Source organism: Ruditapes philippinarum, unplaced genomic scaffold, assembly GCF_026571515.1.
Source record: "Ruditapes philippinarum isolate M1 unplaced genomic scaffold, ASM2657151v2 ctg2034_1_1_1_1, whole genome shotgun sequence".
Classification (NCBI taxonomy): Eukaryota; Metazoa; Mollusca; class Bivalvia; order Venerida; family Veneridae; genus Ruditapes; species Ruditapes philippinarum.
In genome coordinates, this window is record NW_026857441.1 from 262,756 (window position 1) to 276,004 (window position 13,249).

A 13,249-nucleotide genomic window follows, 5' to 3' on the forward strand; every position below is an offset into this window, starting at 1 on the left:
AAATTCTTTGATCATTTGATTTCAAAAGTAATAGAAAGTCAGGTGGTAAGTGGCAGTTGTCACTGTATGTTGACTTATGATATGGTTATGATATGGTTACATTGTTTATTCTAAAAGGAGTGAAGTGGCAGATAACGCCTTTTACCGAAATGCAACTTGTCATTTCAGCAAATGTTATAAGGTGTTAAGTAATTATTAAATCATTTTTGAACTAACAAACGACCACACAATAGGTAAAAATGATTGTAATGCTTCTAACATTACTCGTTTACAAGCATGCAAAGTCATTTTTAAAAATGATAACAAATAAAAGCAGCAGACAGTTTTTCTTGATTATCTCAAAACTGTCATTTTTCACTTATCCCCTTATAGCACTATGCCATCGAATTATTTCAGTCACAAACCTGTACCTGAGTAGAACCACAGACGTTCCGTTGACTATGTCATTGTATGATTAACATGTTTATATTAATTAAAGATCTAGCATAATTTTATTTTTTTAAACTATACACAGATCCTACAATCTAAAACATTAGACTTCCATATAGGATATAGTTATTGATATTTTTGAACAAGACTATATATCTTAACTATACTTAGACAAAATGTTGGATTATATTAAAAAGAGCAACTTTGCTGTATTCTCTGTATTCTTATATACAAAGATATGACTTTGGACAGAAATGTTTCTTTTAAAGTTGTCCGTACTTAAATAACAAAGGGACATAAAACAGACCGATCATTTCACCTTCCATCAATTCATATTTTATTTGAAAAACAAAACGAACAAAGTAGATCTAGTTCAACATTTGGCTTTGGATGAAAAATCTTTAAAAAATGACTTATTGAAGTTTCATGCACTTCAGTATTAAAACCACGCACACCAGTATTGAAATGGACTCTTTTCTCCTTAAAATGGCTATAATAATGTGACAAAGTGTTATAAATTAAAAATGCATTGCTATCTGATTTTGAGCATGTTTTTTTTCTGAGCGTAAATTCCTTATTATCAATTCATTCATGTTAACTTTCGTAATATTGATTAAATCAATTTAAAGGCCCATTATGTCTTTTAAAAGCTTTTATTTCTATTTCTTAAAAGTCTTTATTTTTGGTGTACTTTTATAGATTTCAAAAAATAACTCTTTGGCTTATAACTTGAACTATATTTTCCTTCTGTTTCTGTTGGAAAATAAAGCCGTTTAATAGTGATTTGGTATTTTGTATGGAAGTAAAAATACTACTTTGTTTACATTTTGCTACTTTCATGATGAATAATTTCACATTAATTACTACTTTCTTCCGGTAACAAACATCTAGCATGCTCTAGTACCAATATTTAAATATAATAACACTCATGTTTGCCCTTTCTAAAAAGGTAAACATTTATTGGTTTCTGAAGCATAATGTGCCATAATATTTTTTTTTTCTTTAAAAACTTCTCTTTTAAATAACAAACTGTCACAATTTGAAAATTGACTTCTGATAATATTTGGTGAGCTTCTTTTCCCTAGTTACGTAAAATTTCCTGCATTTTGTAAAAGAAAGTGGGACAAATCGATTATTAAAAATGGATCCGAACGTCAACCACATTTCAAATTAATCGTCAAAGAAATATAAGAAAAAACAGACTTAATTTCATAATAAAATACTACCGATGGAAAATTTTTGTCCACTTTTTTGCATAAAACTGAGACGTATTTACCTCCCCCTATCTTTTTTAAGTTCTCGACATTTATCAGATATGCCTGTCTCCGTCTAGAGGGAACGCTCATAATAACAGAAGTGACGTAAGCTCCGGAAGTGACGTAAGCGGGTTTAGCTTTTTACCCGATAAGAGCATATTGAATATCAAAAGTTGAATTCATTATTTATTTATATTTTCATAAGGAATTGTTTACAAATTTAAAAAAGAATCAGATTTCCTCCCGTTTAAAATGTTTAAGTATGTAATAGTTTTGCTTCTGTCCCTTTTAGCCTGAAAATAAACAAAAGGACATCATGTAATTACCATAGTTATAGGTGCATACATGTACACAGTTTTCTGTCAATTATCAGTCGGTTGTCATGTTATATACTTATCATTTTTTTTTATAAAATTAGTATCAATTAAATCAAGTCGTTAAGATTATAAATTATCCAAACAGTAAATCTCTATGAAAATATAAAACTGTAATAAATTCATAAATTAATTTGTTATTGACTGTAATGCGGTGTTAAAGCTTTCAAGACGCATGCCTCCAGATGAGTCAAAATATTTCAAGAAAATCACACTGAAAATATACAAATATTTTAAGAAAAGTAAAAAGGTTCAAGTTATAATTTTCAAGTTAAAACCGATTAATGACCGATTTTACAGTATTGATAACCATATTTCTACTGCGTGACTAACACAGCAAAGGTTATTTTTTGCACCTTTGGTCTCTTTTTGGTAATTTACGTGGATTGTCAGTGTAATTAATTTCTAGTGTTCAGACTATTTTACTTTAGAACACATTTTTAAAATTTTCATGAAGAATGGCATGAACCCGGAGGCATTGTTACGCTGCATATTTCAAATAATCAACATCTTATTAATGTGATTAACCGATTTTTTCTTGAAAAGAATTTCTAAGAGATTAAAAACCCGATTTTTGCGGATGAAAACTAGATGATACGTACCTACAATTTGACTTGTATGCACTGAGCCACAGTCTAAAAGCAAACAATATTAAAGATGATATTTGTGACGTTACATTTCGTGCTTTCCGAAATTATCCACGCACGCACTCACGCATATGTAAGTACATACAACTCAGCCTATTCTTTCATGTTTTTGAAAATCAGCCAATGAAGTCAAGCCAGACGTGCCGTGCCGTTGAAAATATGATTTAAAAGAAATAATTTGGGTTAAGTGCTTTTGTCAAACGTAAACTTGTTATTATGCTGTGTTCTCACCGCCGATCAGATCAACTCGATCAAGCACGATCAAGTGATCGGGTACCGGTCTAGTTCGGTCTGCATGCGTGATCGGGGGTGGTCGGAGCGGTCTACCTTGGTCGGCATGGCTCGGGCTTCCTACCCGAATTTTTTTGACATGTCAAAAAAATTCGAGTAGCGATCGAGTAGATAAGCGGTCGAGAATTGATCCTATAGTGATCGAGTAGAAGATCTAGTTGATCGAGAATAAATCGTGTAACGATCTAGTTTGGTCGGGTATACATCTCTTACCCGATCTGTACACGATCATCTCGACTTCTACTCGAGCATTATCCGATCTGGTCGGGTGGAAATCTGGCAACGATCGAGCAGAGGTCCAGTTAGTCTAGTTGAGATCGTGTATGACTCGCGTATAGGTCTGGGTGATCGAGAAGAAGTCGGGATGTTGGTCGGGTTGTCGTCGAGAAGAAGTCGTAAAACATCGTGTAGGGTCGACTTGAGGAGGTCGTGTAGGAGTCGTGAATGTGCATTTAATCCAGCTTGGTCGGGCTTCATCGGGGAATTTATGTGATCGGGACGATCGAGTTGATCTGATCGGCGGTGAGAACATAGCATAACTGAATATTGTTATTATAATTTGATTGTAGAGTAAAGGTAAAATCATTCATTTTGTTCATGGGATAAAAAGTAGGTCTAAGGTATATTTATTATGAAGAATTCATAATATGTACAGTTAAGAAAATGCAAATAACTTACTTAATTCCTCAAACTGTATTCCAGGAACGAAACCATGTGCCTCAACCGCGCCACGAGACGCTTGCCACTGCCGGAGAGCAATGAGGCCGAATTGTTCAACTCCTGCATGGTCCACAGTCAAAGTAGAACGGCTTGTTTTATGTATGATAATGGCATAGTGACCGAGCGGAGATTTTTTAAGCTGTAAAACAATAAAACAGAGTACGCGATACTTCAAAAAGACTTGCACTTGGTACTCTTTGGTTATAACAGGTCAAAAGATTTTGTACAAATATTCACATAAAAAAGAGATTTTATTACATATTTTACATTTAAGCAAACCGATTTCCTTCCCTTTTATAAATACGAAACTGAAGGATTATGTTTTTAAGCTTAGTTTTCGAGCGGTGAACTATCAATTTTTATAAACTTTTCAATTTTTTTTTTCGTATAAAAAAGATGAAATATCATTTAATGGATGTTTATTTCGTCAGTAATTTTCTGACAAATTAAAAAATGTTTAATAAGTGTCATATCATAAACAAGGGCCATCAGTGATGACATGTGTCGCCTCATAGTTGCAGCTACTGTGTAGCAGGAGACCAAAAATCATTAACAGGGCAAAACACATTTTTTTATTCAAGGCCCATAACTCGGCTGTAAAATTACCGGTCAATCCAGTAAAGCATCATTAAAATTACATTTGTAGTACAACGGGAATAGTTTGGACAAATTTTAAAAATCAAGCTCATTAATGGTTTTAACTCTGACAATAATCATTAAATCGAAAAATGTTGAGGAGATGCACAACTAGACACAATATTGATCATATTATCGGTCCGGACAAGTTATGTGACGGACGGACATACAGACAGACGACGGAGAAGTGATCCCTATATATCGTCACTACTCCGTAGAGTCGACACAAAGAGCCTAGCATAAAGAAAGCAAATATGTACCGAGCTAGTGTCATGAATGATTGGATCCCCGTTAATTAATACTCCTGATGCTTCCTTGTATGGGATTGTCACAACAACTGACCGCTGGGAACTATACGAGGATATGTAAGGAAAGTTCACCTTGTATGACGTCATAAATTGTGAAACTGCTGGTACTGACGTCATAAACAGTGGCATGCTGTATGTATTTAAGGCAATCTGAACAACAACTATCGGATTGTCAGACAATATCTCCAATATGTCGGAACTGAATATAGCCGTATATTCGTAGTAAATTTTATTGTACACATGCACGTACTGCGTACTTTGTGAAGTCGAGTGGATCTCCACTTGAGCATTCCGAGCGGACGCATATATACGTACATTGTACCGATGAATCGAATCACCAGTCAACGGCGGAATGACAAAATGGACGGCACTCTCATCCAATGGTGGTACTTGCATCGCTAAGGATCGCCCGACATAGTCTTTGTTCGGAGCGCCCGAATAATCCCCGGCAGTGATCCACGAAAAAATGGCTACCGGATGATTGCTCACAGCGGAAGTACTACTAATATCAACTCTCCGCTCATACATGAAAATATCGTTGTCATCCACATCATATACCATCGAGCCTGTCTCATATCCTTCAAATCTAATGCTCGTTGAATCGTGAAGACCGACTACCATAAACTGATTTTTCCCGTGGTAATCGGAAGACGCTGGATATGACGGTATGACGTAATCAGTTGACAAGACGCTCGTCGGTAAGACAGGATACGTTATCATATCTGTTTTATCGCCGTCAGTGAATTTATAAATGACCATTAGCGAAACTGGCTCATCTGAAGTAATGTTGATCACACCACCTGTTGAAATATCTTGGTACCTGTTGATAAAGGTGGAATTAAACTTCAATTCCTCACCTTGTCTGTATGCATAGTACTGCGTTCTTACGATAGTGGGCGTTTTGCTAGCGGAGTTTGTACTTTGAAGAGTGACGTAATAATACGTTGAATATTTCTCAGGGGTAACCATTACACTCATGTGTGGATTCAGTGCTGTCTGATTGTTCTGTACGTAAAACGGTAAATCCAAAAGGCCGAAAATAAATTCTGTTCCATAGGATGCTGAAAATGATGATGATAATAATAATAATAATAATAATAATAATAATAATAATAATAATAATAATAATAATGATAATAATAATAATAATAAAAAAAAAAAATAATAATAATAACAATGAAAATAATGATAAATAAAAATAATAATAATACTACTACTAATAATAATAATTATAATTAGATCTATATTTTTTATAATAATGATAGTAATAATAAAGATAATAATAAGAATAATAATAATAATAATAATAATAAAAATAATAATAATAATAATAATAAAATAAAAATAATAATTATAATATTAATAATAATAATAGTTATAATTAGAGGTATAATTTTTATAAAAATGACAGTAATAATAAAGATAATAATAAGAATAAGAATAATAATGTAAAAGGGTAACTTAAGATTTTTATGGGATAAGATATGAATGCGACATACTTTTGTTAACAGTAAAAAATAATCTTATTTTGAAGCTATAGAAAACATTATATACTTACATCCGTTACAATATGCAGAGTCCGTCACCGCCATATATGGCAACAGTAACTGAAAAGTAAAAAAAAAGTTACAGTCAGATACAGGGTCAAATGCGTTAGTGTTCACAGATATACGAACTAATAGGTGAAAGGCAATCTTGTCCAAAAAAAAAAAAAAAAAATACCACACCAATAGACCTGTGGAAATCAGTAGTTTTTTTAAGATTGCTTAAGGGTGGACCGACAGATGAACAAGAGGCAATCTTGTCAAAAAAAAAATCTAAATATACCACGACAATAGGAGGAAAGCAGTAGCTTATTCAACAATGCATCATTTCATCTATGCATGCAACACAACGTCTTCAGTTATAAAAGAATAAACATATGCATTTGAGCCGTGTCACGACATCCGCACAATCTTATCAGGATCCATGCTGTTCGCTTACAGACCCTAAAACAAGTAAAGAAACTGAAAGCGAACAGCATGGATCCTGATCAGACTGCGCGGATGCGCAGGCTGGTCTGGATCCGTACTGGTCGCAAACCCATTATGTTGGTTTTGTCGTGACACGGCTCATTTTATTTTATCCATATTTCTCAATATTTCAGCTATCAGTATATAATAGATAAGTCTCTTTCAAGAAAGCAAATTAAAATGTTTGAAGTGTTAATCAAAATAATAAGATACAAAATCATTTTTTATACAGACCATTAAAGAAATTCCAAACATGTTGAGTGATCACATATATATGTGTTATGTTCTAGATTTATGCCAGGCCTGTATATCTTATCGTTTGTTATCTTAGATTGCCTGGTGTAAATAGTTCGGCATATTAAATTTGTCCTTGGTTTTTCTGAGCTTCTTATACTCAGGCAAATTAATGACAAAAATATTAAAATAATCTAAATATGTATTCAAGTCACGCTAAAATGACATTTTTTAAAGCTCCAGCATGAATTTCAGTATCAATTCTATATATTTTGGGTTTAAAGCTTAAATATATCTATATAATGTTGAACAAAATTTAGACGACGACATAATCACCGAGTTGTTTTAAAACAAGTCATTTGACTTGAACAAACTCTGGAAGTTACAATAACAGATATTGTGGATATTGTATGATTGGAGCAAGTCTAAATTTGACATGTTCTTTAACGTTTCGAGAGTTCACTGTGACAACTGTTGCGCTCTTACCTGACCAACGCGGGTCAAGTTAGGAAATCGCCATTTTATTCTTTATAATAAGAAAAGTTTGGTTCCTTTTACTGCCTAGTGTATTCATTTCGATAACATTTACATAATAATATATGAAAAATTCAAAATGAAGAAATGAAGATTTTGCATGTGTCTCCATTTAATATAAAAACTTTGCATATCAGGTTTCCCTCCATAGCTTTCTCTTCAATTAAGCGTAGCACAGTAAGTTTGTTTTATTTTATCGAAGTGTTTAATAATATGTTATGCAATATATTAAAACTTTGATAAAACTTTGAGAGTTTTGGAAATCTTGAAATATTTGTTTGGCCTAATACTGTTAGTTTAAGATAACAACTTGAATACTCTTGTTTTATATGTGATAAGGTAGCTATGTAAATGTAATTGTCAAATCTTAGTACATATGTCTTGGCTAAAAACATGAAATAATATTACCTAGTTCTAGGGCCAACAAATACATCGGCTCTATACCAAATGCAACAAAAATATATGAGCCGCGTCACGACAAAACCAACATAGTGCGTTTGCGACCAGCATGTATCAAGACCAGCCTGCGCATCCGCGCAGTCTGATCAGGATCCATGCTGTTCGCTTACATACTCTATAACAAGTAGAGAATCTGATAGCGAACAGCATGGATCCTGATGCGCAGGCTGGTCTGGATTCATGCTGGTCGCAAACCCGTTATGTTGGTTTTGTCGTGACGCGGCTCATATATGATTATAATAGTTGAAATAGCGACAATTCTTATTGTAATAAAAGAAAAATGAGTTGAGGTTACTTATATTTAAAAATTCATCTTTACTTTTGCAAATTGTTTAAGGCAAGGCTATATTATAAATGTTCTACACACATTACTTTCTTTAAAGAACTTATTATTCTGAAAATGAGATCCAGTGTCAATGAGAAATGATGATGAAATAAAAATGTTAGGGTTTAAATGTTTATTTTATATAAATTTTCAAATATTTTCATAGCGGTACAAGGTAATTGGAAAGGTATTGTATGGTTTCCATCCACCACGAGATATGCAAGATTCATAAATAAGTTAACTTTGAGCTCGATTGTCATTTAAGCTTGTTCCATTTTCATTGGTTTTCGAAATTGTCAAAAAAGTCTGGTATCCATTTTTCACTTGAAACTTTGAATTACGTATTGCTTTATGGTGGCAGAAATCAGAAACTCGACAACGTCATACCCAGAGGTGTATTTCAATGACGAATCATATCACGTGACATTGACATGAACACTCCAAATCACGTATGGGTTCGTCAGTGTTATTACTGACACTAGGTGGCGTTAGTGTTTGTCGACAATTCAGTAACAACAGTCTTATATATAAATACCTGATTTGAGCGCTTCTGCTCTGTAGTCTTTGAAACTTACAGAAGACATCTTAAAAAGGGATAGATTTGTTTAAAAGATAGAAACATCATTAACAAATTGCTTTTAGAAGATTTGTTTATATTAGCTAGAAGACTAGTGTTGATCAGTTAGTCATTAAAAGGATAATACAATGTGGCCATACCACGTGACTTTTCGGGTACGGAACACGCCGATTTTTCACCCGATTCAGGTATGTTTTTTATTCACAACTTATTTATTACTCAACCGATTTTGATCAGATAAGGCGCAGAGTACCCGTAATTATATCAGCTATTTACGGTATATAAAATTCTGAAAACCCCTGAATGGTTTTTGAGAACATTCGAGTACAGTTTTCTTTTCATGGCCTGGGCCGAGGGGAACGGTACACACTCATTTGTCATAACAAGCAATTTCTAGCAAGTCATATGTTTTTTGACACTATTTCATAGAAAAATACATGTTAAATCTGATATATTTACTATTTCCAATGTATCGAGTGAATGCAGTGATGTTTTAGCATATTTTCATAAAGTTATGTTGAAATGGTACGGAACACACTGTTATTTCAAAAGATACGGTACACACACAATTTCTGTCTTTGTAATAATTCTAAAATAAAATATATTAAAATTTAATTTCAATTATAATGTGAGTGATTTTTTTCATAGTTATACATTTTATTACTTTAAACGAGAACCCAGGAACCTGTTTTGCAATGTATCATAATGCTTACTTTTAATGTTTATATGTATTTTTGCACTATATTTCAAGAGATCACGCTTAACATTTACAACCTCCATGTAATTGTCCTATTTAAAATCACCTAGGGTATGTTAAACACTTCGATCTTCACAGAATCAGGTAGTTGCGCTCTATAGAAAGAAAATGTTGTTATATAATGCTGTGTCCATTGTTGTTTATTGTTTTTTTTTTTATTTCTTTTAGTTTAAGTGAAGTAAGATATGTCTTTTTGCTTCATCCTGAAAACATAAAACAAGGTCATGACCTAAATCGCTGAAAAGTATAATTACTTGATAACAATTTATATATATTTATATTTTGTTAATAATAAGCAAGTCATTAGGTACAATTTTGCAATATCATGGTCATGTTTAATTAAATCAAATCACAGAAGGCAGTGATCCCCCCTTATTTTTTCAGCGTTAGAGTACATATAAAGGTAAGTTACCTCTTCCAGGGGTTCAGACTACTTTCTTATTTTGCAAATAAGCATATCAGAGCCTGAAATTTCGCTACCATTATTTGTTTGGTCTGACGACCCAAACAAATAAAAATGTAGTCGCCATTGCTTAAATTTTTAATGTTTACAGGTATGAAGCTTTAAAAATAACTTTTAATGCATGTAATTAGGTCATTTTTGGTTTGGTTTCACGGCTCATAAAACTGACATTATCATGTGGCGACTTTCGTGTTTTACAAGTGCCCCTTTGGGTATAAATAAAGGAACAAACGGGCACCTGAGTAAAACGACCGGCATTCTTTACGGTAGTATGAAAACTTTCTCACATAAAAAATCGAAACATCGAAGTCACTTGTGGTCTCGAACTACTTCATGTAGTATATAAAACAGAACGCAGTCTACAAAATCCATAGCATTTGATTGACAAAATGGGTATTATTAAAACATCATTTTATTTTTAACACAAACACGCAAGCACACATATCCATGAACTCAAGTGTTAAATGCATCTTGAAATGAAAGTCCAAGATAGGCATAATTTTACCGAATTTCCTAACATGTATATCCTTACATGTATATGTAACAAGGTTACCTTGTATAAACTACGTTACGATATATAACAGGCCTTGTTCCCATATGGGTTCTTCAAATTATCAAATTATTAATTTTGATTGCACGTAAAACTGCGAAATATATTTGTCCATATGTAGATAATTTGATAATTTAGATACATGCAGTTAGTTTGGGACCCTGGCAGATGATTCATACCAAATATCATGTGGCCGAAAAAAAACTTTAAACTTTCCGTGATTTAAAAAAATCCACTTACATCAAAACCAGCGTTTTTTCTCTAAATTCGATTATTTAAACAACATTTTGCAAGGAACATATATTTCCAACTTACTCCTAACTTCTTGTTTGTTTATATATTCATATTACGTTTAGACAGTCATTTGTATATTCGAACGAAACAATAATCGCACATAACAGATGTCCATGAATTTCACAATTCGTTTTATAATCCAAAAGAATATACCTAATTGTTTCAAATGAAAATCAAAAACAAAACAAAATTTTGAATGTCTTCCGTATCCCTACCTAAAATTTTAACATTTTATAGCCAAATATTAATTGCTCAACATATAAAATCGAATTTTGCGCAACGTACTCTCAAAATGTTCCTTTTTTTTAAAAATAATCCTGTTTACATCAAACTGTAGGCATACTGATACTTTGCAAAACAGGTCCCAGGGTTCTCGTTTAAATTAATAAAATGTATAACTGAAAAAAAATCACTCACATTATAATTTAAATTAATTTTTTATACATTTTATTTTAGACAGAAATTGTGTGTGTACCGTATCTTTTGAAATAACAGTGTGTTCCGTATCATTTCAACATCACTTGATGAAAATATGCTAAAACATCACTGCATTCACTCGATACATTGGAAATAGTAAATATATCAGATTTAACATGTATTTTTCTATGAAATAGTGTCAAAAAACATATGACTTGCTAGAAATCGCCTGTTATGCCAAATGAGTGTGTACCGTTCCCCTCGGCCCAGGCTATGAAAAGAAAATTGTACTCGAATGTTCTCAAAAACCATTCAGGGGTTTTCAGAATTTTGATATACCGTGGATAACTGATATAATTACGGGTACTCTGCGCCTTATCTGATCAAAATCGGTTGAGTAATAAATAAGTTATGAATAAAAAACATACCTGAAACGGGTGAAAAATCGGCGTGTTCCGTACTCGAAAAGTCACGTGGTATGGCCACATTGTAATATATACACTTTTATAAAAATATATCATAAAGTAATCCATTTTTATCATAACTTATTATTATATTGTCATTAAGCGTTAGATACTATTTAAATAATTTCTGACGCAGGCAATATACAATGGCAGAGAACGTCACTGACGTGTATGACGGTACGGACTACGTGGAGAATGTTACGGACTGCTTACCGGAAACACAAGCTGAGGGAATGCCGGTGTCTGAAATAATAACAGTAGCCATTACCTCGATTCTAGGGATAACAGGTATACCTCTCTGTTTCTGTTTAACGTCAAAGGTTATTTCCATTCTCATTAGAAGTGATTATTTTGTTCAAACCAGTAATGTATTCCATCTTGACTTACTATTTTTGGGACGGCGGCGACGGCCAAATACATAAATTTCAGAATGACGTCAACGGTCAATGTAAGTGGACTGAATGGATGTGGTCTCTTTAATGCCTGTAATTCTATAGTTATGATGTTTACCTTTCCTTTGATATGGTTCAGAGAGAAAATAAAAAAAAAGAAATCTCATATTCATACTTTCATCATTTTGAATTTAAATGATTTAAATATCTTTCGTAAATTGTTCTTTTTTTATTTTTTTTTTAAAAATCTAATTTTACCACTATTTAAGGAGTACAGTAATGTGTAGTGGCAGTGTTTAAACACTGCAAACTTGTGGCGCATTTTTTATCCTTAAATTCTGTGAATATATCTTACTTTGATGTTTACAATGAAAATAAATTCATCAAACAAATGTATAGTATCTTTAATAACAAGCCCAAAGATATAATAGAAATGATTTTTTTGTTGCAGTAAAATTAATATGAAAAAATAAGAGATGCTAATTAGTTCTAACCATGATACCATGATTGTGGGTTTTTAACGTTTACCTAAATAAAACGAACAAGCCCAACCTCACTAGCGGGAAAGAGCGGGGGAAGTAGTGCAATTACCCAAGCTTTTACTTTCCGTCTGTCCCGCACAGCCTGGTCATTTCTGTGGTTTGAATTTTGCACCAGACTGATTAGGACTATACACAACTTGAGTTGCACGAGCGGGCGTTAAGTGGGGATTTTCCGTTTGGCATGTCATGGCATAGATGGGATTTTACCAGTGATTTGTTGATAAGGGTCCTGTTATTTTCCTTGAAATGGTTGTTGTGGTTACCATTGACTTGTACGTAAAACTGCGACCAGTACGTATTGACTGGATGACTTTTATTTATTTTATTTTAGGCATTGTCTTCAACATTTTTATCCTAGTGCTTACTTTTAAGCGGAAGTTGATCAAGAAAGACTATCGAATGTTGTACTACATGTTCATCACGCTTGGAGACCTGTTCTTTGCCATCAATTGTCTCTTTGTCGGTATCAATATAGCATTCAAGTAAGTGTTTTTCTGTTAGTTAAGGTATATCAAGAATCAACGTCAGATTTTGATACTTTTCGCCAAATTTCAAGGTGGCCAGTCAA

At 33.0% G+C, this 13,249-nt stretch overlaps 2 protein-coding genes across 3 annotated transcripts in view; one reads left to right on the forward strand and one right to left on the reverse strand.

The window, feature by feature from the left end:
- Window positions 1–13,249, forward strand: part of LOC132749771 (uncharacterized) — a 34,819-nt gene that overhangs the window by 15,552 nt on the left and 6,018 nt on the right. Inside the window, exons 2-3 of one of the 2 annotated variants that reach the window (XM_060739665.1) lie at window positions 11,884–12,035; window positions 13,013–13,163. In XM_060739665.1, coding sequence (XP_060595648.1) covers window positions 11,894–12,035; window positions 13,013–13,163 — 293 coding nt within the window. In that variant the 5' untranslated portion in view covers window positions 11,884–11,893. The remainder of the gene's footprint in view (window positions 1–11,883; window positions 12,036–13,012; window positions 13,164–13,249) is intronic. The other variant, XM_060739667.1, reaches the window with a different exon arrangement.
- LOC132749770 (uncharacterized) lies at window positions 1,859–7,016 on the reverse strand. The gene is made up of 6 exons (XM_060739664.1): window positions 6,908–7,016; window positions 6,220–6,268; window positions 4,614–5,722; window positions 3,676–3,856; window positions 2,662–2,694; window positions 1,859–1,978 (listed from the first exon to the last, which is right to left on the reverse strand). Exons 1-6 carry the CDS (start codon window positions 6,926–6,928, stop codon window positions 1,974–1,976), a joined length of 1,398 nt encoding a protein of 465 aa, XP_060595647.1. The 5' UTR covers window positions 6,929–7,016; the 3' UTR covers window positions 1,859–1,973.